This window comes from Strongylocentrotus purpuratus, unplaced genomic scaffold, assembly GCF_000002235.5.
Source record: "Strongylocentrotus purpuratus isolate Spur 01 unplaced genomic scaffold, Spur_5.0 spur5_scaffold_20, whole genome shotgun sequence".
Lineage (NCBI taxonomy): Eukaryota > Metazoa > Echinodermata > Echinoidea > Camarodonta > Strongylocentrotidae > Strongylocentrotus > Strongylocentrotus purpuratus.
Window position 1 is genome coordinate 48,420,685 of NW_022145606.1, and position 26,590 is coordinate 48,447,274.

Below are 26,590 nucleotides of genomic sequence, written 5' to 3' on the forward strand. Positions count from 1 at the left end.
GATGTGGTATTAATATAATCTTCTTCTCAAAATTATTTCCAATCTCCATTTCATTTCTCCGATTCTATGACTGTCTGTTTGCCTCCCTCTGTCCCTCTTGCTCCCTCTCCCTCTCCCCTCCTCCCCCTCCCCCTCTCTCTTATTACGGCTATATACCTCTCGTATGCCTCTCTTCTCTCTAGTACCCTTATCCCTTCCCTTCTCTCTCTCTCTCTCTCTCTCTCTCTCTCTCCCTCTCTTTCTCTCACTCCTCCCCTCTCTCTCTCAATCCTTTCCCCTCTCTCTATCTCTAACCCCAGTTCTTTCTCTCCCTTAATTCAATCTTTTTGGGAGGGCAGCTATCCTAGTGACCCGATACAGGAGCTACGCCATTGGTTTCTGTTAATCCTTTCAGAAAATGTGTTTATAGTGAGAAAAAAAACGTGGACAAACTGAAAACGGAATGAATGCCATTCACCCGTAGGAGTATAAAGTTTATTGTGGGAGTATAAAGTTTATTTATGTCCATGAAATAATAAAGAAAAAAAAAAGTACCAAACAATCCAAAAGGGGAGTGCGAGGGGCGTCGTTTTTTGGTCGACTCTGTTTAGGGAAAGGGCACTCAAGGATTTCCTACCGTGTGAAAGGAAATCCGTTTTTTATTATATATTTTTTTTGTATTTAAAATACATTATCTCTTTGTAGAAGTGATATTTGAAGCTGATATGTAATAGCCAAATGGAATCACTTACATCAAGAGCATAGCATGTTTTGATAAGTGGAACACTATCATTTCCATCCAAAATGTATTATATGCACGACACCTTACATCAGGGGCGCCGGAGCATCTTTCAAGGGGGATGGCACCAACAAAAAAGGGCACTTTCTGTAAAATAAAAAAGGGGCAACTACAAATGGAAACATCAAAGCGAAAATATACTCTTTTTTTAAAGACATTGCTAGGCCCTTATATCCCTACATTGTGATTAGAGTATCAGAGATGATTTCAATGTTTGTTTCTCTCTTTACATGGTCCAAGATACTGCTTAAGTATCATACTTTGCAGTTGGGTGTGATGGTCTGGATATTTATTTGCGAGCGAGCGAAGCGAACGAGGAAACAATTTAAGATTTGTGAGGTCGCCGTGCAAAAAAAATTGCATCTTATAAAAGAGGGAAAAAACGATCCTAATCATTAAAGACTGAAAAGATCTTTAATCAGAAACAAAATGATATTAAAGACACTCATACTCTTTTCACACTTGTTTTGCTTAGCCCCGTACTTTGCTTAGCCCCGTACTATCCTGAACCCCGGACTAGCCATGGCCATGGAATTCATTAATTCGCTTCACTGCGTAGTCCCGGACTATTTTTCGTTTCTGTTCTCATTCATTTGCTTGGCACCGCAATTGCGGAGTTAGCAGGAGTTAGCACCACAATTGCGAGGTTAGCCCTGCTATTTTACAGGGTTAGTTAACCCTTACTATAGGTGGGGTTAGCCCACTTTGGTAATTACGAGTCTGAACAGAAAGTGGAATAGACTTAACCCCGGACTATAGGTGGGGCTAAACCCCTCCTTTAACCCCACCTATAGTGCGGGGTTAAGCAACATTTTGCCAGTGTGAAAAGAAAGTGGAATACGCTTAACCCCGGACTATAGGTGGGGTTAAAATACCCTTTAACCCCACCTATAGTACGGGGTTAAGCAAATATTGCCAGTGTGAAAACAGTATCAGTAGTTAGCTCTAATGGGGAATTTAACACCGTTTGGGTGTTTACCCAAGAATAGATGCTGCCAATCACCAGGATTAGCCTTCAGTTTCAGTCATTATCTCACTTTTCATTCACCCGAAGACTCTCCGAGAGACGAGGCGGTATTTTTTTATTTGCCCTACGGGTTCGCTGTGTGCAGACCTAGTACCTGTACACACGTTAATGATTTGTATCCACCAAGTCTGGTGTCAGAGAATTACTGTCTTCTGCACATGCAAATTGACGAGAGACTCCCTTTAACATAACATGCCAGCGACCTTTGGGTGAAATTGAAGAAAAGGCTGCTCATAGTCGCTTTAAATGAGCACGTTAGCACAAAGATAAAAAGGACACTTATTAGAAAAGAAAAGGAGCACATGTCAAAGTAAAAGAAAAAAAAAGGGGGGGGGGCACTTATCTGAAGTAAAAGGGGGCACCTTTCCTATAGCAAAGGGGGTAGTTTAGGGTATTTGAAAAAGTTTGGGGGCACAGTGCCCCCTGTCCCCACCCCTCCCCCGGCTCCGCTGTCTCCGGCTTACATCAGGAAGCATTATAACCCAATTACTGAGAACATTGTACACAATAATGTCATGGTTACTAGCAGAAAGCAAACCGAAAATTTCTCCCATATACATAAACAAAAACTCTCTGATTCGTTTTAACCACAAGACTTAGTCCACGACTGTGTCATCCCGGCTACGAGTGGGTATCAAAGGACCAAAATGGATACAAGCACTCATTTCTTAATTTATGTTCTTTGAAAACTTCTTTTACATATTTACAATGGAATGTCCGCCCATTTTCCCCACCTCGTTTGTTTAGTGCACTTTATCAGAGACCCATGTGAAGAAAAAAAAAAAAAGGTAGGCCTACGTTAAAAACAAAAAAAATGACATTATCATCCTGTTGGCTTAATGGTAAGATGTGATAAAAATAACAATCGTGAAAAAAATACTCATCATTATGTAATTTCTTAAAGAAGATAAACCAATGTTTATGTTTATGTTTCATTTAATGAATAGTAGATTGCATAATATGTTCAGAAGGAGTTTCAAACATTTAGGTATAGGCGAATTCGTCCCACTAATAAATATTACACAGACGGACATATCAATTTACAATAGAAATTTGAGATATACAGTGTGAGTCAAAAAAGTTTACACCTAGAAACTATTAAAAAAAACATCTATAAACAGTAAATGTATAATAATTTACTGTTCATTGATGATATTTAAAATAGTCTAGGGACTAATTGTACAATATCTGCAATGGATAAGAAAAAGTGTTCTTAAAATAGGATTATTGATTAATAAAACAAAAACAAAATAATGAGTCGATAAAGTACATATCCTATCCATAGCAAATCAAAACCACACTTTCAAAAAGTAAACAACAAGTTTATAATGTGGAAATAAAAGATTACTCGAATATTTGGCTGAAAAATAGTTGATGTATCATTAAAGTGCAGTATAAAAGACAAACTTATTTAAAATTCAATAAAACAAGACACACAATTGTCACGCCTCTGTCCATACATTGATGGTCATGTATGATCGTGTGAGAGGCCAAGTACAAACTAACAAAATAAAAATACGCTTTCGTTAATACGGGAAGATTAGACCCCCTCCCCCTCCCCCTCCCCCTCCCCTCCCCCCCCCCCCTCCCCACTCAACCGGACCTGCCTAGGCTTTTGTATCTACTGAATAATAATTAGGTCAATTGCCTTATAGACCATTTCCTTTGAAATCGTAATCATTTGTTTTCGATAGTAAAATTCCTTCTCGTCCATGCATGAGTTTCTATTACTGGTGCAATTCCAATACCGGCCATTGATGACGTCATGCTCCTCTTTATTGGCCAGGCTTTGAAAGTTAACTCTCACTTTCGGTTTGGTCTGTTTGCACCTACTTCTTGCCACAATTGATACGAAAGAGAGGCTCTTTGGTATGTTATTAGATACTGAAACGTGAAGTATATGATACTTATGTCGTTACATATGAATGAGGCTATAATGTCTCACGCTCTTTCTCTCTCTCTCTCTCTCCCTCTATCTTTCAACCAACCCGTACAGAAAGCTTTGTTCAGATTGTTGAGAGGGATGAGATCGACGGCACCAGACATTCATCCACTTTCCCTGGTTCCTCCCTTCCCGAAGCAGAGTCGACCAATCTCAATTTAGAAACGATGGGTGAAGATGCACAACCAACCAATCAGGACATGGATACTGTCATGCTTGAAGCCGAGTTGACCAATGAGAGTGCAGATACCATGACACCAAAAGCTGGGTTGACCAATGAGAATGAAGATCCTGTCATACTGGTGTCTGAGATGACCAATCAGAGCGCAAATAGCATGACACCAAAAGCTGGGTTGACCAATGAGAATGCAGATCCTGTCCTACTGGTGTCTGAGATGACCAATCAGAGTGCAGATACCATGACACCAGAAGCCGGGTTGACCAATGAGAATGCAGATACCATCATATTGGTGTCTGAGATGACCAATCAGAGCGCGGATACCATGATTCCTGAAGACCAACCTCAAACCAATGCAGAGCCGAGGTCAAGCTCTCTAGAAGTTCAAGGTAAACTTTGACATTTCCAAGTAATGATGTTTTCGAAAGAAACTGACAGTTAATCCTTTAATTTGAGACTAGGCTTATCAGACCTGCCAACCAGTACGATTTAGTCATATTTTGTACGATTTTTAGAAGCAAATACGACAGTACGATTTTCCTCAATAAAATACAATTAAAAAAAATATATATTATTTTATTTTTAATATATATATATATATATATATTTTTTTTTTTTCAATGAATATTTTTTAATATAATTTTTCTGTTTTCTGTGTGTGTGGAATTTTCAATGGCAAAAAGTCCATTCTGTCCTGTAAGGTATCCTACAAGCATCTCACATCGGCAATTTGGGGATGTACATTGGTTCATCGAACACAACAGTCGTGACGGAATCATGCATATTCAACCAATGATCCATAAAAAAAATTCTTCCTGTATGTAGGAATTGTAAAATGCATTGATCCGCGAAACAGTCCGTGTTTATTTTTAAGAACGCAACTTTTGTCAGTAAAATGCAACTTTTGGGATTAAAGAATACAGTTTTTGAACTCCAGAGGTTGGCAGGTCTGGCTTATAAATTCCAATCATTAATCTATCTTGAGTGAGGTGCAAAGTTTAAATATTGAGTATAATCCATTGTTTCAGATAAGACCTAAACATTTCTTCCTTGGAAAAAAAACTTCCCAATATATTAAATTAAAGTTAAAATTGCCAAGTTGAATACAAATGCAATAGACCAGTCTGATGTCCTAATGCCCAGCCAAATTTGTTTAACATTACATTGATCATGGATTTCTTAAAGTTCCCAATTCATATTAATAAATATGAAGTTAGTTAAACACTGTGAAAGAAGATATTCAATGGATTTCAATTATCGTCTATTGGCTATTGCTTTGCAGAAATACCAGACAGTGATTCCAGTGTGAAGATCATTGAAACCGCGGCGTCAAGTACTACCCCTAGGAAAGAGACCCCAGTCAAAATTGCAGTTAAGACCCCAGACTCGCCCAAACAAATCTGCCACTACTGCTGGCGAGAGTTCCGGACCGAGCGACAGAACCGCGCCCATGAGAAGTCTCACGGCAGGTAGCACGCCCCTTACCTGTGTCGCTACTGCAGCAAGTTCTTCGAGACGGACGGCAAGCGCCTGAAGCACATGCGTCAGAAGCACTCCCTTGCGAAGTGCGACGAGTGTGGGGCGTGTTTTGAGGATGAGGCACTTCTCCAGAGGCATATGAAGATGCACAGTCAGGTGACCATGTTCATGTGTGCTATCTGTGGCTCCACGTTCACCAAGAAGAGCTACCTCACCTTCCACATGGTTGTGCACGAGAAGGAAGACCTGAGCGAGAGGATGAGCATGAAGGAAGTCGATGAAGGGAAAGTCCCTGCATTACCCCCCAAAGGTCAGAAACAGTTACAGATTGTGGATGATGACGAGGATGATGACGATGTTGGAGATGGAGGGAATGACCCTGATGATATCGACTGGGAGGAACCGTTAGCAGCGAAGAAGAAAGGATCCAAGTTTGATTGTGACAGGTGTTCCCGATCGTGTGCTTCACTAAGAGGTCTGAAGATGCATCAGAGAATGCTGCACATAACGGTTGAAGAGGAACCACAGTCTGAAAGCAGTGAGGAGGAGGAGGATGCAAAGACAGAAGAGGATGCCATGATTGAGAAGAAGGGAGGCAACGATAAGAGTAAACATTGCCCCGTTTGCAAGAAATCGTTTGTGAGCGTGCGTCAGCTGACAAGGCATGAATCCACACATGCGTCCTGGGACTGTACGTACTGTTCTAAGACCTTCAGGACATCCTGGATCCTCAAGGAACACCTCAACACCCACACGGGACAGCGTCCTTATCAATGCACCGAGTGTGACAAGACCTTCAAGAGCCACGGCGCCCTGAGGCGACACACCATCATCCACAAAGGCACCAAGCCGTACAGATGCGATCTGTGCGATATGAGATTCAGCGATGGCTCCTCGTTGAAGAGCCACAAGAAACGTCGATCATGCAGGTGACAAGCAGGTGGAATGCGACGTCTGCCTGAAGAAGTTCTATACCGGCTTCCAGATGAGGACCCATCGTCTCACTCACGGGGGGCAGGTCCACAAGGAAGAAAATCTCCTGCGTTGCGAGAGTTGCTCCAAAGCATTCCTCAGCCCAAGTGGTCTCGAAAAGCATAAAAAGTCTGGGAAATGTGGAAAGAAATTCACCTGCCCCTTCTGCACTGACTCATTCATTTACAAGTACGAGCGGGAGAAACACATGGAGACTCACGCTGAGTTTGTGAACAAGGCTGATAAAGAAGATGAAGTGACCGATGGTGTCAAGAAATCTAAAGTCTTTAAGTGCCCTATATGTGAGCAGAAGTTTCCCAATCTGCGTACCTTCACCATCCATCGCAAGAAACACGAGAGAGGAAAGGTCTATGCATGTGAAGTATGCAACAAAGTTTTCTCAACGCCCATCAGCCTTAAATATCACCGGAAACTGCACACGGGTCAAGGACCGAAGTGCTCGGTGTGTGATAAAACCTTTTACAATTTGAAGTCCCTCAGGAGGCATGAACGGATACACACCGGACAGAAACCTTACAACTGTGGCTTCTGTGATAAGGCTTTCAGTGACCAAAGTGCGTGTGCCTCACACATGAGGGTGCACTCAGCAGAGAAGCCTTTCAAATGTGCCTTCTGCGATAAGCGGTTTCAGACAGAAGGGTCAGCGAACCCAGCACCAGAAGAAGGTACACAAGGTCAAGATGGAAGAGGGTAATGAGGCTGAGGGAGAGGTTGTTAGCTCCGAAGATGGTCCAGTTATCATCCCCAACGTCAAGAGGGTGTTCAAATGTCGCGTCTGTCAAGTGGAGTTTGAAGCGAAAGAGGAGCTGAAGGAACACAAGCTGACCCATAAGGAACTGGAGAATGGAGATGATGAGTATGTTCCTATATCGGTCAAGGTTTCCAGACCTAAGAAAGTGGTTGAGACGTTCAAGTGTGACATATGCAACAACAGCTTTGCCCAGAAGGCTTATCTAGAACGTCACAGAAGAGTTCACACGGGTGAGAAGCCCTTTGGCTGCACGCTCTGCGAGAAGAAGTTCTCCGACATGACTTCCCTGCGTAGGCACAAATCCATTCACACTGGAGCAAAGCCCTTCTTGTGTGATCTGTGTGGAAAGTCCTTCCGTGACAAATCATACCTGAACCTACATAGGCGGATGCACGCAGGAGACAGGCCATTTGAGTGTGAGCTTTGCCCTCGGAAGTTTGTACGAAAGAACTTCCTGAATGCCCACATGAAGCTCCACCAGGGCATCAAGCCAAAGAAGCCTCCAGAGAGATCCTTCACCTGCACCATCTGCAACAAAGTCCTGAAGACCCGTGCCAGTTACCAAACCCACAATAGGATTCATACAGGCGAGAAATCCTTCTGCTGTACTCTTTGTGGCAAGGCCTTCCCAACGAAACCTCGTCTTATCAACCACGTCCGTGTGCACACTGGAGAGAAACCCTACGAGTGCGAGACATGCCACAAAGCTTTCACCGAGCCGGGTACTCTCCGAATGCACAAGATCATCCATTCTGGCCTGAAGCCCTACAAGTGCGAGACCTGCGATCGAGCCTTTGCAGACAAAAGCGCCCTCAACTCTCATGTTAAGATGCACACAGGGCAGAAGTCGCACTCCTGCGAGTTCTGCGGGAAGATGTTCTGGACGGCCACCAACATGAGGCGGCATGCCAAGACCCATCGCAAAAAGTCCATGTTTGAGTGTGGGGTATGTAGCAAGGAAATCTTTGGACAGGAGAACCTGACAGCTCACTTGGTGGAGCATGAAGCGGAACATCGCGTTGCCTCTCAAGCTCTGGCTCAGACCATGATGGCCGCTCAGGTCATGATGGACAAGGTCACAGAGGTGGTCCTCCAGGAAGACGTTGTCACCACCGAGAACAAGGAATTCCAGTGTGAGGTCTGCGAGAAGTTCTTCAAGACAAAGAAGACACTCCAGAAACACGGTGCCATCCATGACGAAGAGAAGCGCTACGAGTGCGACGTCTGCCAGAAGCGCTTCTCCAGGAAAGCTTACCTCGTCAGCCATTCCACCATCCATACGGGAGAGAAGCCATATACGTGTGAGGACTGCGGGAGGCAGTTCAGGGACCGAAGCTCTATGAAGCGGCACATGAACACCCACAAGGGCATCAAGCGCTACGAATGCAATGTCTGTCAGAAGCAGTTCACGGACAAGAGCGCCGCCAACATCCACCTCAGGATACATACTGGTGAGAAACCTTACGAGTGCTATGAATGTAAGATGTGTTTCTCACAGAGTGGACACCTTGTAGATCATATGATCAAAAGTCATTGAGTGGTATTCCCCAAAGTGGACTAACTTTAGTCCATGGTTTAATCCACCAACTAAATATGGAATACCAAGTGTCCATATGAATATGTTTTTAAATAATTTAATCTGTCACTTAATTAAAATAAAATGTATTAACATAATTAATTAAACAACAATGTAACTATGATATATTTATGTTATCATGGTAATTTAGGACACATCAAATTATTCAAAAATATATTCATATGGACACTTGGCATTCCATACTTAGTCAGTGGATTAAACCGTGGACTAAAGTTAGTCCGCTTTCAAGAATACCATCCATCGATTCTAAACATGTTCTCATTAGATGAAGGGTCTTACCCTAGTCGTTTTTGTGCCTCATTCACACAAAAACAGTCTAACCTGCCTATTTTGGTCACCCAAGGGAAACAGAAAAAATCTGGCCATTGTAGACAGATGAGGTAATACCACACAATTTTATTTCTAGAGAGTGAAAAAATACATGGCAGCTATAGAGAGGTGGCCACTTAGACAGGTTTGAATGTATATACTGAAGCACATTACATAATCCATTTGGATAAAGCATTCACATGCTCTTTGTGAATACACAACACACTCGGTGAGCTTGACAGATCAAAATTGACTTTGAGAGAATACACATAACTAGCCCATGTGGATTTTTTGTAAGATTCACAGAAGTGTTTGTCTTCAGATTTCTTTGAATTTAGTATTGAATAATTTTAAAGATGAAGTTGAGTTCTGGTCATGCGATTGCATTGTGAAAGAAACTGTGGAATCGATCAGAAAAGTTTGATCATCTAGCATATAAGAATTGTACTGGAATCATCAAAATGATAATAAATTGGGTCCAGTCATGGTAAAGTTGCAAGCACTGTACACAGAAAGATGTATATGGGACTACACAAACATGTGGCATAAAAATCTGCCCTGATTTTTGTGATGTTACATGCCATATTTAGAATATTAAGGAATTTGAAGAGCCATGCTTTTCAGGGAACATTTTATCTGATGTTCTTCCACACTTGCAAAATACAATGATAATACTCACAATTATTTTTCACCTCTTTCCAGAACTCAACTTTCTCTGTTAAGTGTGCCTTGTTATGTCATACATGTATACGGCTGTACAGATGATAATATGTAAATATGGATTGTCTATAGTTCATTCGATAGTTATGGAAATTTAGATTTGCTATTGAATCCCTGTTTTCACTTGTTATGTTTCTTTTTTCATTGTTTTAAAACCTTGATGATAAGGGTATAATAATAATGTATTTATTAATACCCCAACTGCTCCAGTGAGACCAAACAGACTATAGACCAAACATGGGGTTACATGTTTCCATAGTCCAGTTTTGGGAGTCAGATTGGCAGTATGACTAGGATATAAGCTGTTTATTTAAGCTTACATTGTGACATCACTTTTAACTTTTAGGTTAGCAGTTTATTGATTGTATTGTGGTCCAAGTATAGACAAGGTAATTTTACCAGACCCAAGGCCCTAATGGCTGGGATAGAGACAAGTTTTTGATAAAGATAAAGGTTAAGATTTTGTAGGAGGGAGGGGGCCACAATTCTGAAGATTTTTTTTGTTTGAGGGGTTATACACTTTTTGTTGCAAATGTAAGATATGCTAACTGGATTTTGAAATATCGGGGCATTGGGGCAGTTGTGCCCCCTCCCTCTCCATCACCATCCCACCTTGATTTTAACAAAGATTCCAATATAACATGGTCAATTTGTTTTGGTCCAAATATTTTTGTTTTTTGTTTTTATTTGTTGCAAGATTCCCTCGTAACAGAGTGTGCAAATATTAATGTGCGATGGGCCCTCATTATTGAGATCTCTGGTATAACAAGGTATCTGTTATAACAAGGTGATTTAGCTGGTCCCGGCTCTTTATATTCTTATGGGTTTTTTTTTTCAGCCTGACATAACAGGTAATTTCCATGGTCCCAAGGACCTTGTTATGTTATAATGAGATTGCACTGTACAATATATGTAAGCGCCACAAGTGGTGTCTTTCTGTTAGGTTTTTTTTTTTATTTTTTATTTATTTATTTATTTATTTATTTATTTATTTATTTATTTATTTATTTATTTATTTTTATTTTTTTTTTTGGGGGGGGGGACATTCAGTAATTTACACTTCAAGATACAGTTGAACCTCGATATATAGCGTACTGTAGACCAGCCACAGTGTGAGATGACGATGCTTTTTCAATCATGTGCACCCCTCCCTCTGGAATCAACTGCCCTGGAACATCTGCACAGCACCCACACTAGACACCTTTCAGAAGCACTTGAAGACGTATTTATTTGACTGATTTTCCCATCTTCATACCTTGTACAGCACCGTGAAACCCATTGTGTTAGAATGATAGATAAATGAACATATTATTATTTTATCAAGGAAATTGGCTTGGTATGTTGAAACTTTGTTATATCAGGATTTTTGAAAGAGAAAACAAAGAAAAATTGAATACTTGGGGCCAGCAGAATTACCTTGTTATTATTATTCAACACAGATTGTTATAATAGATGTTGTTTATAATAAGGCTTCACTGGAGAAAAGAAAATAACATATAAACCTGTCTGTTAAAGCCCCACTGCACTACTTATAGCTGCTTGCGCCCTCTATATAGCAAACAATGCCTATGCGGTGACCATTGGTCCCCCATGATCCTCTTTTTCTTATGTTAATTGAGAGCTGATTTGATGAGATAACCACCTGTCAGTGACCATGCAGAGAGGTCTAATCCCTCCTGGCTGAACTAGTGCGGTGGGGCTTTCAGGTCATCCAAAGGAAACAGAAAAAGTGGCTTCTGTAGACAGGTTCTACAACACGTCCAGGAGGGAGACAAAATACATGGCCACTAAAGACAGGTGGAAAGGTTCTTTAAAACATTTCTTTGTTGAGGAAACTAAATACATGACCACTAAAGACAGGTGGAAAGGTTCTTTGAAACATTTTTTTGTTGAGGGAAACTAAATACATGACCACTATAGACGGGTGGCCACCATGGAGACGTTTGACTGTAAATGTACATATATATATATATATATATATATAATGTCACCTGTCAATATTTGTTGTCATCCACTTGAAATATAAATATAATTAACAGTTTTGGTACTGCACAAAGGTATATGATTTTGGTTGTTGTTGTTGTTTTAACAGTGGCGGATCCAGGGGGGGGGGGGGGGGGGGCCGGGGGGCCCGGCCCCCCCCCCCTTGAGAAAAAAAATCATGTAAAATCACATGATTTTTACCTTTTTGGGGGGTTGGGCCCCCGCCCCCCCCCCCCACCTCTGGCGCTCAAGGGGGGGGGGGGGGGTGCAAATTGATTTTTTTTTGAGGATCAAAAAAAAAAAATGTGCTCACTACCCCCCCCCCCCCCCCCCCCCCCCCCCCCCCACTGAGCGAATTTTTGGGAGCAAAAAAAAAAAAAAAAAAAAAATTGTGCCCCCTCCCCTAAGAAATCCTGGATCCGCGCCTGTGTTTAAATGCAGTATAATTATGTATAATCTATCACATGCTTTGGTGGTGTTATTGGTTTTTAAATATTTTTTAGAAGCACTCTGTGAGCTACAAAATTATAACATTTATTCAAAGGGGAGGTAGGGGAGGGATGAATAATGGTGGTGATGATGAAGATGATGATTATGGTGGTGATGATGATTATGATGATTATAGTGGTGATGATGATTATGGTGGTGGTGATGTTGATGATGGTGATGATGATGATGATTGTAGTGATGGTGGTGATGGAGATGTTGATGATTATGGTGGTGATGTTGATGAAGATGTTGATGGTGGTGATGATGATGATTGTAGTGATGGTGGTGATGATGTTGATGGAGATGTTGATGATTATGGTTGTGATGATGTTGATGGTGGTAATGATGAAGATGATTGTAGCGATGGTGGTGTTGATGGAGATGGTAATGATTGTAGTGGTGATGATGATGAAGATGGTTGTAGTCTTGGGTGTAATGTAGATGATTGTAGTCGTGGTGAAGATGTTAGCAACAATAGCAATATTTGGTGGTATTGGTGCAGTATTCACGATTGCAATGGTGCTATATATCTCTCTCTCTCTCTCTCTCTCTCATCTCCTCAATCTACCCTCTTTCTCCCTGCTCTGTCTTTCTTTCTCGATCTCTCCCTCTCTTTCTCTTCTCTGTCCCCTTCTCTCTCTCTCTCTGCTCTGTCTCTCTCTCGCTTTCTCAATTTCAATCGTTCTCTCTCTTTCTATCTCTCTCAATTTTAATCCTTCTCTCTCTTTCTGTCTCTCTCCATCTCTTCTCCTCTCTCATCACATGTTTATGACGTACAATTACTGTCGTCATCGATCTTCATCATTGATCACCCATCACCATATTACCATATCAGAATCTCCATCATCAACATCACCATAGACGTTAGGTTATCAATATAAAAATCCAATATTCAGAGTTTATGCCACTATTACAAAGCGCTAAAGTATAAAACGACACAAAAACTGTATTATTAAGTTATACTTTGTAACCATGACAACTGGATACTTTATTTATCTCTGATACAGAGTACATATGAGATTTAGAATGAGATGATGATACTGCATCTCCTGGTTCGCGTGCATAGCACGATACTTATAACTCACATGACAAAACATGATAATTTAACAATTTAAATACATGAATAATGAATTAGTCGGTATCAAATATAAACAGAAAGAGAATAGTTGTAAACAGACAAAGTGCGGTATACCGGCTGGTTTCAACTGTCTTTTTCGACCTGGGCCACAGTTTTATGGAAGTTTTAAGCATCAATTTACATTCTTAGTACTGTTTCCATTTTTTCAGTTGAATCGGTATGATCTCAAATAAATTTGCCAACACCGCTTTGTCTTTTACCCCGCAACTAGTACTCTGTTTATTTGGTTACCTCCTTCTTTAGCTACCATCAAATTATGTTCACTTTTGTTTTTCTTCTTCTCCGTTCTTCTTTACTCTTTTCTGCTAATTCTTCTTCCTTTTCTTTTGTTATTCTTTTCTTTAACATCGCTCATTAAACTTTATCCTACAATTTTTTGTGCGAAATTCAAGGTGGTTCTCATTTTTATGACAGTTATACGTAAGTTCCATGAGCAGGTACTGATTATATTTCGAGTCGATAGAGGGCAGTGTCAGTTATGTCACAATCATTATGCTCGTTAGAAGCAAGATAATCAACTATCTAACTATCAGCTGTTTAATTACTTGGTGTATGGTATACTTATAGAATTGAAGGCGAAGGCATTGCTATTGTAGAGAGGGGTTGGAAAACGTTGTTGGACGGAGAAAAGGAATATGAGAATTTAGGAAAACGAAGGATTAAATGTTGTATGAGAGGGAAGATTGATAGACAAACATGTATAGATGGAGTATAATCAGTTAATCATTGAACTTGAAAGGGGAAGTAATAACATATGGTAGAAAGGGGTAGAAAAACGTTGCTTGACGGAGAAAAAGCATATGGGAATTGAGGAAAGTGAAGAATTTACTAAGAGGGAAGAATCGAAGACAATAGAGTATAATCAATTAATCATTAAAATATACTTTACAACTTACTTAGTTATATCAACATCATAATGATCAAGGTACTGACAACTATATCACGATAAATAGACAACACATAGTGGGAATGAAGGAAAATGAAGATATCGATATGCACATTTATAGTGCGAAACATAAACTGAAATATATAATAGCTTTTCCCAATAATTGAAAGGCATCGTCATTAAATAGTACTTTTGATCATAGATACATAAATACAAAAGTTAAAGGTTACAAAAAGCTACAATAAATAGCTTTTTTCCAACAATATTGAAAGGTATCGTCATCAAATAGTTAGTTTCATCACAGACACATTAAAAAATAAGTTAAGGTTGACACAACTATAATAAATATTTTTTCCAACAATTATTGAAAGGTATCGTCGTTAAGTACTTTTGATACTCTAGATACATAAACAAATAAGTTAAAGGTTGGAAAAGTATACAATAAATAGCTTTTTTCAACAAGGTATCGTCATTTAGCAGTACTTTTGATCTTAAATACATAAATAAGTTAAAGACTATTTACAAGTAAACTTCAAACCATTTCATAATTCGAGTGTCGATCCATTATCATGCTGAGTGGTTGCGTCTGTCACACACACAGGCCACTGGGACGGGGATGTTCTCTTCAATGTACCTGCAAAATTAAGACAAAATGATTTTAAAAACACGATTAAATTTTGTTTTAGTAATAATAATGCTGATGATTATTACATTGCAATAATGATATTAATGATAATAATCATAAAAATAGTAATAATCATAATAACAATAATAGTAGTAACATTTTTATAAAACTAAATGTTTCTAAGCGGTGTATTGCTATTAGGCCTTTAACAAAAAGATGTTTTATCGCCCTTTAGATGCCAAAACATGGTTCGGTCGGTCGGATTTTTTTTTTTTACTCCCTCTTTGGCTGACATTTCTCAGTTTTTAATGCTATAAAACACCTTTTTTCTGCTACGGCAGGACATTAATCTACGTTTGCCACTCTGTACCCAGGTGAAATGAGTGGGTTCCCAGTAGGAAGACTTTCTTTCAAATCTTAAGTGATTTCTTTATGGTAAAGGCTCGTTCAGATAATTATGACGCGGAAAAACCAGCGGGATAACCCCGCCCCCCCCCCCCCCCACACACACACTTTATGCGATTAAAAGTAATGTATTATCTTCTGAAAATTTGTTTCGATATTTTTTCCAGTAGTTTTCTATTATTTTGTAATTACGTAATTGATTGGAGAAATAAGATTCAAACCAACAAACTCACTGGTATGTTCCGTTAACGCAAGCCCCCCGCGTTAGTACAACTTTCCAAGAAACGACCGGACGACATAGGTTCGTGATCGATAATGCGTGGATATCGGGATCAATACAGTTATGGCATTGACACTGCGCATACTGGATGTCAACGGGGTATCTAGAAAGAAAAAAACATGGAATTATTAGAAATCTCAGTTTATGTTATTTCCTTGTAATATATTGATATCATTTTGTAAGTTTTATATGTTGTTTACTTTTGTTTATTTTAAAAGAAAGTATTGACTAAAATGAACTTTGAACTTTGAAGCGTTTATATGGCATGAAAGCCCGTCTGTCATAGTTTGGCCAAGAGGGATTAGACCTCCCAGAAACTTGACAGGTGGAATATCTCATCAAATTATCAGCTGTCAACTAACATAAGAAAAAGAGGATCATGGGGGACCAACGGGCACCGCTTAGGCATTGTTTGATATATAGAGGGAGCAAGCGGCTACAAGTATAGTGCAATGGGGCTTTAAACAATAAATAAATAAATCGAGTCTACCTATTGATGTCCGAGTTTGTCTTGTACTTCCATGGGCAAAGGGTTCTCTCGTTGAGGGCGTGCTGTCCCTCTGCTAAGTCAACCGATACCGGAGTAGATGTCGGTTCCGTCGCGTAGATCGAGAAGTTGAACCGGTGGACCAAGTCGTGCTCGAGAGTCGATTCAAGTCCGATGACCTCGTCGCTGGGCACAGTGTTGACGCACCGCCGGAGGTCGTCGATTGACGGCTCGACGCATGATGGCGCTTCGACTATTGGATCCCAAAGGCTTCCGGACCCACCCATGCTGTCATCGCTACTGTAGACCTCGGTGACGTAGTCATAGCTGCGACTGTCGACAGCTCGCACTACAATTTTAAAATGAAGATAGTTAAAGAAACAATTCGATGTACATGAAGATTTAGCAATAATGGTAGCATACGATAGTGGGTTTTATGGCGACGTTGACATTATTCGGTGGTATTAGAACGTAGGCCTATCCCCGACTAAGGCCCTAACGAAAACCTCAGCTGTATAGTCGGATTCCGGGGGTTTCAGTCATGTAGAAATGCTGTAAGCATGCGTGGCAACAAGTTTTCCAGACACACCCTAAACGAGGATTTCCTCTGAAACCAAAATACACCCAAATGAGGATTTCGCGTGTTTCTAATTCCAAATTCACACCTTAAAGGGGTATTTCAAAAAAGTTTACTCCTAAACAAGTATTGTAAAACTGTAACCCTTGAGCATTTTAAAGTGCGATAGGGATTACAATTTAAGTGGTTGGCAATGTAAAATAAATCAAATTGCGCTTCTGATGTAAAATTCACAATTAAAAAAAAATATTTCAATAGAGAAGCAATAACATTAACCTGTACACTTCTAAATGGGTTTAATGCACAGCCATCATAAGTCATTTCTTTGAAAAAAGAATCACATTTCAAATTTAATCTATTTAATATAAAGTACCCCCGGCCCATATATTCTCTACCCGAACCTTAAACGAGCGTTTTTTTATTTCTCGAATGCAGTCTTAGTTTTAAGTGGGCCACGAGTTTTGCTGCGGGTGACTTTGGAAGTTAATTTATTAATGACAATTCTACCAAACTTGGTGTTATAGCTATTACAGAACGACTTACAGTCATATGGAAACTTGAGAGAATAAGGCATGAAATAGTATAGCGGCAAATATTATACCTTAAAGAAATCCATTCTTTGCCCCCATAAGGTTTAGTTTGGCTCTCACGAAATCATTGGTCGTTTTAATATTTTATGCTCATTTATTCACACATTTATTCATTTATTCACACATTAATTTATTCACACACTTCTCTTCTTCACACATTCATACAAGGTAGTTATTTACTAAGACATTCGTTCAAATTCTCACCGTTTCTTAATCTAGTCAACACATTCTCGCTTTCTTTCCGCGGTGCTTTATTCCGGCCAATCACATGCCCGGAAGGGTTTGACGTCATCAGTGTAGCTAGGATCACCATCAGCGCTAAGATGGCGGCGTTCTTCAGATTAAAATCGAAAATGAAAAATGTGTTATCATCACTTTTCTTCTGGAGGTTGGGTATTGTAATGTTACAGAAAATCTTTATATATTCCGATTTCTCAAAGAAATAATTGCAGGTACAAACTGTTGTCTACATAAATGAAAATGAACAATGGTACCTCTTTTTATTCCTTAATACTTCATTTTATCATTTTGAATTTGAGTAATAGGTTATATCAATTTCTTACTTAAAACAAGAAGAGGATGAGATTGAATTCATTCACAGAAGAAATGTTATTTTGCAGATAGATTATGATTTATGTCATGTGGCAGATATTAATACTTTACAAAATACATGTACATAATACATGAATTTTATAATAACAATATATAATTTACATTGAAATGGTATCCCGAAATAGACAGATCACCAGTTTTAATATAATATTATTTATTATATAAATGTACACGGTATATATCTACACACATGACCGTGAAAGTTAATTTGCTCAATCAAACTAATTGGGATATCAAAAAAAGGGCATTGGATTGCAATTTGTTAATAACACGAATGGATGATTTAATCTAGATAAGAAATCTTATCATGACCCACATGTCAAACTCATATCAAAAGAGCAATATTTAAAACATTTGTAACTTATTCTTAATTGTCCGATTTATATCAAATTTCTTTGATATCTTTATTCAGCACTTGACCTGAAATTCAAAGGCCGTGGTTCTATCCCCGACATGGCACTAATGTTCTTTGGCAAGGCATTAATCCACATTTGCCACTCAATACCCAAGAGAGAAATGAGGACTCGGTAGATAACAAAAGCATTTGTGTTAATAACTGCCTATGCCCTCACGTTGACCATTATGGTAGGAATACTCCCCAGGGAGTGGAGATGGTGCAAATTGTGCGTGAATGATTCCAATGTCCGGGGTAATAATATCTTTAAAGCGCTCAAAGACGGTATTCCGTATTAAGTGCTTTATAAATCCAGATTATTATTTTTTTAAATTTAAACCAATTGATCTTATTTTCATTTTTTTGTCAGATTTATCTTTATTCTAGTCATTTGCTTTTCAAATGACGTTAGTCAATCTCAATCTTTACTGATATAATTAGCCGATATAATGATTAACGTGTTATTTTAATATCACACGAAGATACCAGAGGCTGATATTTATTTAGCCCGGTATATTCCTAAAAGCCTCATTGTAGGTAAAGCTCATTTAAAACGCGTCATAGCGCTCCCAAAGAGAATTAAAAAAAATCTTTCAATTAATTTTTAATTGATCACGGAGCAAGTAAAAAAAAAAAACGCGCAGTAAACCAATTACAAAATTTTAATAGCTTTGAAGTAAATTAAATGATAGAAATACCATTGGTTCCAATAGGTATGTTTTGAAGAAGAAAAGAAAACAAAAACAAAAACAAAACAAAGAAACTCACCAGTCCTGTAAAAGAAAGCATGTTTTCTTCTGTTGTAAATTACTGTAAATTATTTAGAGAAAGGAAGAAACTAGTGCTCGTTTGAAGGACCTTTTATGGAAGTTTCCAACAAAATTATCACACAAAAATATTCCAAGAACGCCTAGGTTTGTTTGAAAGCTCAGAGCAAGCAATCAATCAATCAAAGTAGATGTCAAAATGAATAATGAATCAAAAACTGGCAGTATTCAATTTTATAGCAAACTCACTCTCAATTAATTTCTGGTTTTAATTAAGCATCCCATTAAACGGTCCTGTCGTGGAGGGAAAAAGGATGATCAAATTCCCCCACTCCTTAACTTATTGGGGGGAATGAACCTATGAAGTTTTCCAAGCGCGCTTTTCATTTGGAGATCTAAAAATAAATCCGGGTACAGCGTAAATGAACGCGGATATAGAAAGTTTGATTTGTAAAAGTGACTTTGGATTCCGTCTACACTGATCCAATTAAAATAGAAGTATTGCATCATCGAAGTTCTCATAGGGACTTGATAACATTGTTGAGATGAGAGAAAATGGTGCTAAGGTAGTGACTTCAATGCTAGATGTACAATCAAAGATAATCTGAAAGTTTGAGTGAAAACAGACCATTATTAATTATAAACAAATTGGAAAAACTGATCTGATCGATTCCTTAATTCTTCCAACTATATTATAACAATTATATTACATTTTGGATGAATGTAAATCTTCACAAAGCACTGAATTTGCTCTCTATACCATTTCAGACATTTAAGTGTAGACAGATTTTTAAAAGCCTGTCTTATGTCTTATTTTCATGAAAAAGCGGTTGGGAAAATTTCTTTTCTTCTTCTTCTTCTTTTCTTTTTCTTCTTCTTCTTCTTATTCTTCCTCTCCTACGTCTGCTTCTTCTTTCTCTTTTTCTTCTTCTTCTTCTTCTTATCCTTCTTCTTCTTCTACTTCTTCTTCTTATTATTCTCCCTCTCCTACTTCTGCTTCTTCTTTCTCTTCTTTTTCTTCTTCTTCTTCTTCTTCTTCTTCTTCTTCTTCTTCTTCTTCTTTTTTCTTCTTCTTCTTCTTCTTCTTCTTCTTCTTATCCTTCTTTTTTTTTAAATTCTTCTCCTTATTATTGTACTTCTTCTTTTTTTCTCCTTTTTTTCTTCTCCTTTTCCCCTTTTTCTTCTTCTTCTTCTTCTTCTTCTTCTTCTTCTTCTTCTTCTTATCCTTCTTTTTTTAAATTCTTCTCCTTATTATTGTACTTCTTCTTTTTCTTCTTTTTTCTCTCCTTTTCCCCCTCCTTTTCTTCTTCTTCTTCTTCTTCTTCTTCTTCTTATCCTTATTTTTTAAAATTCTTCTTATTATTATTGTACTCCTTTTTTTCTTCTTTTTTCTTTCTTTTCCCCCTCCTTTTCTTCTTCCTCTTCTTCTTCTTCTTCTTCTACTTTTTTTTAAAAATTCTCATTATTATTATTGTACTTCTTTTTTTCTTCTTTTTTCTTTCTTTTCCCCTCCTTTTCTCCTTCTTCTTCTTCTTCTTCTTCTTATCCTTCTTTTTTTTAAATTCTTCTTATTATTATTGTACTTCTTTTTTTCTTCTTTTTTTCTTACTTTTCCCCCTCCTTTTCTTCTTCCTCTTCTTCTTCTTCTTCTTCTACTTCTTCTGCTTTTTTTGCTCTTGCTTCTTCTTTTCAGCAAACTGGAAAACAATTATTGTGCCACCACTTCTTTCATTTTCTAAAATCTACGTAGGACCCGCCCCTGTATGTTGTTTTAGGATTCATTTGTCGGTTTGTTTTCATTCACATACATTTCCGTCTTCGCGTTCTATCAAACGAAAGTGAGGTGATAGGGTTTATTGCGTTGTAATATTTGTTCGAATTAATTCACTACGGGAAGTTATATTACAAAAAGCGAAACCGATGGGATACTTATTATTATCTAACTCATCAGCGGAGTAGCATGGATGTGTAAAAGGAAAGGGAAAAAAAAAAGGGGGGGTAGCAGGTCTTACTGAGAGCAAAACGTCCGATACTAAAGCATTAACATTGGTGCATGTGAACGAGGTGGTATAAATATAATCTTCTTCACAAAATCCTTTCCAATCTCCATTTTATTTCTCCGATTCTATGGCTGCCTGTCTGCCTCTCTCTCTGTCCCTCTTGCTCCCTCTCCACTTCTCCCCTCCTCCCCCTCCTCCTCTCTCTTATTACGGCTACCTCTCGTATGCCTCTCTACTCTCTAGTACCCTTATCCCTTCCCTTCTCTCTCTCTCTCTCTCTCTCTCTCTCTCTCTCTCCCTCTCTTTCTCTCACTCCTCCCCTCTCTCTCAATCCTTCCCCCTCTCTCTATCTCTAACCCCAGTTCTTTCTCTCCCTTAATTCAATCTTTTTGGGAGGGCAGCTATCCTAGTGACCCGATACAGCAGCTACGCCATTGGTTTCTGTTAATCCTTTCAGAAAATGTGTTTATAGTGAAGAAAAAAAAACGTGGACAAACTGAAAACGGAATGAATGCTATTCACCCGTGGGAGTATAAAGTTTATTTATGTCCATGAAATAATAAAGAAAAGAAAAGGTACCAAACAATCCAAAAAGGGAATGCGAGGGGCGTCGTTTTTTGGTCGACTCTGTTGAGGGAAAGGGCACTCAAGGATTTCCTATCGTTTGACAGGAAATCAGTTTGTTGTTTTTTCTGTTGGAGGTAGGGAGTGGGGGGGGGGGGGGGGGGTTCGTGCTTAACGCTGCGGTTCCAGAACGTCACTTGTTTTATGGTTATGAACTCTTTTTTTAAATTCAAATTTGTCAAAAAAATTCGTGTTCGTCTCTTTTAAGTGCTCAAGAATGTCGTGTACTTGCAATGCATGTTTTATGTGATTGTTTTTATTTCTACAGCGTTTAGAATTCTTAGTTGGGATGATCATGAACATTTATACACACACGTATTTATTTAAAATACATTTTTCTCTTTGTATAGAAGTGATATTTGAAGCTCATATTTTTATAGACAAATGGAATCTTTTACATCAAGAGCACAACATGTTTTGGTGATTGGTACTTGACTATTATTTCCATCCAAAATATGTTATCTGAAAAACAGCTTACATCAGGGGTGGCGGAGCATCTTTCAAAGTGGGGGGCACCTACAAAAAGGGCACTGTCCGTAAAATAAAAAAGGGGCAACTACAAAGGGAAACCTCAAAGCGAAAATAAACAATTTGTAGACATTGCTAGGCACTGTTTTCCTCTCTTTACATGATCCAAGATACTACTAATTAAAAGTATCATACTTTGTGATGGTCTGAATAGTCATGTGCGAGCAGCGAGCGAGCAAAACATTTAAGATATGTGAGGTCCCAGTTTAAAAAAAATTGCATCCTGTAAAGAGTACAAAAAACAATCCTGATCATGAAAGACTGAAAAATTCTTTAATAAGAAACGGTTTGGGTGACATGAAGAAAAGTTGCTTTTAGTCGTTTGAATTAGGAGCACATTTTATGGAGCACAACGTTAAAAGGGCACTTATTAAGAAAGAAAAGGAGCACGTGTCAAAGTAAAAATCAGAATCATCCGAGGTGAAAATGGGGCACTACTCGCATTTGATGAGGGACACTCACCAGATATGAAAATAGGCACTTATGAGAACGGAAAAGAAAAATTTATTACTAAGAAAAAGGGGGAATTATTAGAAGGGAATTAGCACTAATTAGAAAGAATAGGGGACGTGTCAAAATAAAAGGGGCACTTATTACAAAGGAAAATGGGCACTTTTCGAAAGAACAGGGGCACATATAAGATTTTAATAGAGGCATTTACCAAACATGTGAGAAGGGGCATTTATGTGAAAGGGAGGTGGCTGTTATCAAAAAAGAAAAGGAGGCATTTATCAGAAGGAAACGGGGCACTTATCATCAGAAGGAAAAAGGGGCACTTGTCAAAATCGAAGATAAAAAGGAGCACTTATCAGAAGGGGACGTAAGAAAAGGGCACTTGTTCAAGTAAAATGGGCATCTCTCAGATTTGAATAGGTGCAATCGGTGAAGGGGGCACTTATCATAGGAGTTAAAATGCACTTTTATAAAAGGGGGCACTTACCTGAAGTAAAAAGGGCACCTTTCCTATGTAAAAGAGGGCACTTTAGGGGTATTTGAAAAAGTGGGGCAATGTGCCCCCCCCCCGATCCGCCGCTTCCGGCTTACACCAGGGAGCATTACGGCACAATAATTAATGAGAATATTGTACAAAAGAATTTAATGATTACTAGCAGAAACAAGACCCTAATTTCCTCCCATATACAACAACAAATCTGATTCGTCTTAACCACAAGACTTGTGTCATTCCGGCTACAAGTTAGTATCACAGGCCCAAAATAGATACAAGCACTCATTTCTTAATTAATGTTCATTGAAAACTTCTGTTACATATTTACAATGGAATGTCCACCCATTCCCCCCACGTTGTTTGTTTATGAGACCCATGTGAAGAAAAAAAAAGAAAAAAGGTAGGCCTACGTTAAAAACAAAACTCGTCCTGTTAGCTTAATGGAAAGATGTGATAAAAATAACAATCGTGAAAAAAATACTCATCATTATGTAATTTCTAAAAGAAGATAAACCAATGTTTATGTTTATGTTTCATTTAATGAATAGTAGATTGCATAATATGTTCAGAAGGAGTTTCAAACATTTAGGTATAGGCGAATTCGTCCCACTAATAAATATTACATAGACGGACATATCAATTTACAATAGAAATTTGAGATATACAGTGTGAGTCAAAAAAAGTTTACACCTAGAAACTATTTAAAAAAACAACTATGAACAGTAAATGTATAATAATTGACTGTTCATAGATGATATTTAAAATAGTCAGCAATTTTCTAGGTGTAAACTTTTTTTTTAATCACACGGTACTTGACCAAACATACATTAAATTTGTCCTGTAATTGGTCTATGTGATGGTTTTGTCATTCTCACACAAACCAAGATATGGGAAACATGAACCAAATACGTGAATGTGTACGGAAGGACAAGCCCTGCATCACGATATCAATTTTGAGTTGTTCTGATATCTGTATAGATTCATTTTTGTCAATTCAATTCAATGTGTTTTGATGTAAACATTTATTTACTTTCATACATTTCCCCATTTTCTATGTTTTTCTTTATATATTTTTTTAATATAATTGTATGCAATGGTGTAAAGTCGCATTTTTAGTTTTTGGACTCTTTTCGACGAGATTGAATGAAATCTAATTTAAATTGAATTGAATTGAATATGGTTTTTCAAAAATACATAGTAATAGTCTAGGGACTAATTGCACAATGTTTGTAATATATAAGAAAATGTGTTCTTTAAATAGGATCCTCGATTAATAAAACAAAAATAAAATATTGAGTCGATAAAGTACATAGAATATCGCTCTCATATACAACACGATGTATGTTACCCGTGACACGCCTCTGTTTATTGATGGTAGTATGAAAGGCTAAGTACAAACAAACAAAATAAAAATACGCTTTCTTTAATACGGGAAGATGCGAAGCCGTCCCCCCCCCCCCCAACCGGACCTGTGTGAGGCTTTTGTATCTACTGAATAATAATTAGGTTAATTGCCTTATAGACCATTTCCTTTGAAATCGTAATCATTTGTTTTCGATAGTAAAATTCCTTCTCGTCCATGCATGAGTTTCTATTACTGGTGCAATTCCAATACCGGCCATTGATGACGTCATAGTACTCATTATTATTGGCCAGGCTTTGAAAGTTAACTCTCACTTTCGGTTTGATCTGTTTGCACCTACTTCTTGTGCAGTCACGCAATAATAATATACTTTCGTTGACTTATATTTGTTTTGGAAATGCCACTTAGATTTGGACAAATTTCCCTTTTTACTCAGTTTCCCCGTTTCCCCTAGCTTGCTTATTGAATAAATAATGAAACGATTGACTTCAATTAACAGTGTTCCGGGAAATGCAGTATGGACGTACGCCGACTGCAGTCTTCTTTTTCTGACGACTAAAAACAAAACAACAACAACGAAAATAGGCACTTGCTTTTGACATAATTATTTGACGTAAATGATAAACCTGCTTGGCCCTGTTTCATAAACTTTCTATCAATAACAATTGCCACAGATGTGTGACAAAATGTGGTAACAGCCAATCAAATGCAAGAATTTCAGTAGCTTATAACAATTATCGGAACTTGTTACTGAGAACAAGACAGTTTAATAGAACAGGACGCGTGAAGTGGACGAGGGTCATGAAAAGTACTAAGATCCAATCATTTGGAAATTATATTTATCATTATTATTGAATAGCTTCATTTGGAATGAGGTCAACTCACAAATGGGAGTAGTTTTCAGTCTAGAAGGGCAATGTTTCTCTAAAGGATTTTTGTTTATGTTTTTTGAGGGGGGGGGGGCATATGCTCTAAAAAAGCTCTATACCTCGGGTCATAAAAGTTTAAATTAAAACCGAATACCATCCGGTTATGCCCCCTCCCCAGCCCTTCTAAATCCGCTGATGATTTCATATTCAAATTCAAATTCAAATTCAAGTTTATTGATACAAATCCACAAATCCAACAGCCTAATGTGTAAAGGAATCCGTGTGTAATACGGGGGGGGGGGGGGCGCCTGCCAAATTTATATAAAGATCATTTCATAACTTTCGAAAATGGTTCGAAACCTATGATGCCATTCTTCCTAATGCAAATTAATATATATGTACCGGTTGCTCTATATAACGTCCAAGCCGCATACATCCAACGATATTCTATTTTTGGACGCGGAGTTACCGTTTGTGGTGGGATAAACTATCGATGATTTCAATGCCGCGAGTAATTACCAATAGGAGATACATCTAACGGCATTTTAATCGTCTTAGAGAAGCGCTTAAACTGGATGCAAAAAACAGTGCCGTGATTAAGATAGTCGTAATTGGCCAGGAGCCTGTAATATTCTCAGAATGTATCTATTCTATCATTCTTCTCTTCTATTTGCTGTACTTTTGCATCACCAGGAACCCCCTAAATAAATATTACATTTTTTAAATTGCTTGTACTAAATTGTCAAGGCTCACAATATATCAAGATTTGCTTATCTTGCATGGAGCCTTGCCCAGTTCTGTGTAAAATAAGTTTATTTAAGAATATATCAGACCCGAAATCGTAGGAACATGTTATATTGTGCCTTTTTTTTCCAATCGCGAGTCTAGTCGCGTACCCCTCACCAACCCAATCCATCCACACCCGCCAGTAAATGAATGGGCCAAGAACTTCGCTAGTTATGGAAGATGTTTTATTCTGATTTAAATGAATTACCACCAAATTCAAACATTTCTTTAAAACCATCTTTAAAATCCTTTAAACAGAGATGTGTGCATATTCATTTAGACACTACTGTCTTTTATATGCAATGTCTATTATACGCCTTTGTGTAATTTGAAGAAGGAAAAACTCAATATGAATACGACCATCTAAATTATTCTCTCGTAGGCCTACACGATTGTTGTTTATTACTTATACACATTGCATAATCATGATAATTATTTGTGCAATAATATACCATGAATAAGATTTT

At 38.2% G+C, this 26,590-nt stretch overlaps 3 protein-coding genes across 3 annotated transcripts; all 3 read left to right on the forward strand.

Moving 5' to 3' along the window:
• The first annotated feature begins 3,790 nt into the window (after positions 1-3,790).
• On the forward strand, positions 3,791-5,398 carry LOC115927764. The gene is made up of 2 exons (XM_030994021.1): positions 3,791-4,314; positions 5,208-5,398. The coding sequence occupies exons 1-2, from the start codon at positions 3,915-3,917 to the stop codon at positions 5,396-5,398; spliced, it is 591 nt and encodes a 196-aa protein (XP_030849881.1). The 5' UTR covers positions 3,791-3,914.
• Positions 5,399-5,464: 66 nt separating this feature from the next.
• On the forward strand, positions 5,465-6,403 carry LOC115927765 (zinc finger protein 91-like). Its single transcript, XM_030994022.1, has one exon. It carries the CDS (start codon positions 5,465-5,467, stop codon positions 6,335-6,337), a length of 873 nt encoding a protein of 290 aa, XP_030849882.1. The 3' UTR covers positions 6,338-6,403.
• Positions 6,390-8,685, forward strand: LOC115927766 (zinc finger protein 708-like). The gene is made up of 2 exons (XM_030994023.1): positions 6,390-6,758; positions 7,033-8,685. The coding sequence occupies exons 1-2, from the start codon at positions 6,390-6,392 to the stop codon at positions 8,683-8,685; spliced, it is 2,022 nt and encodes a 673-aa protein (XP_030849883.1).
• Positions 8,686-26,590: the final 17,905 nt, after the last annotated feature.

Excerpts from the sequence above, each read along its gene's own strand:
- LOC115927764 (XM_030994021.1), top strand. The coding sequence starts at position 3,915 with ATGGGTGAAGATGCACAACCAACCAATCAGGACATGGATACTGTCATG. Across the intron at positions 4,315-5,207 it reads AAGCTCTCTAGAAGTTCAAG|AAATACCAGACAGTGATTCC; the intron begins GTAAACTTTGAC and ends ATTGCTTTGCAG.
- LOC115927765 (XM_030994022.1), top strand. The coding sequence starts at position 5,465 with ATGCGTCAGAAGCACTCCCTTGCGAAGTGCGACGAGTGTGGGGCGTGT.
- LOC115927766 (XM_030994023.1), top strand. The coding sequence starts at position 6,390 with ATGAGGACCCATCGTCTCACTCACGGGGGGCAGGTCCACAAGGAAGAA. Across the intron at positions 6,759-7,032 it reads GAAAGGTCTATGCATGTGAA|AAGGGTCAGCGAACCCAGCA; the intron begins GTATGCAACAAA and ends GGTTTCAGACAG.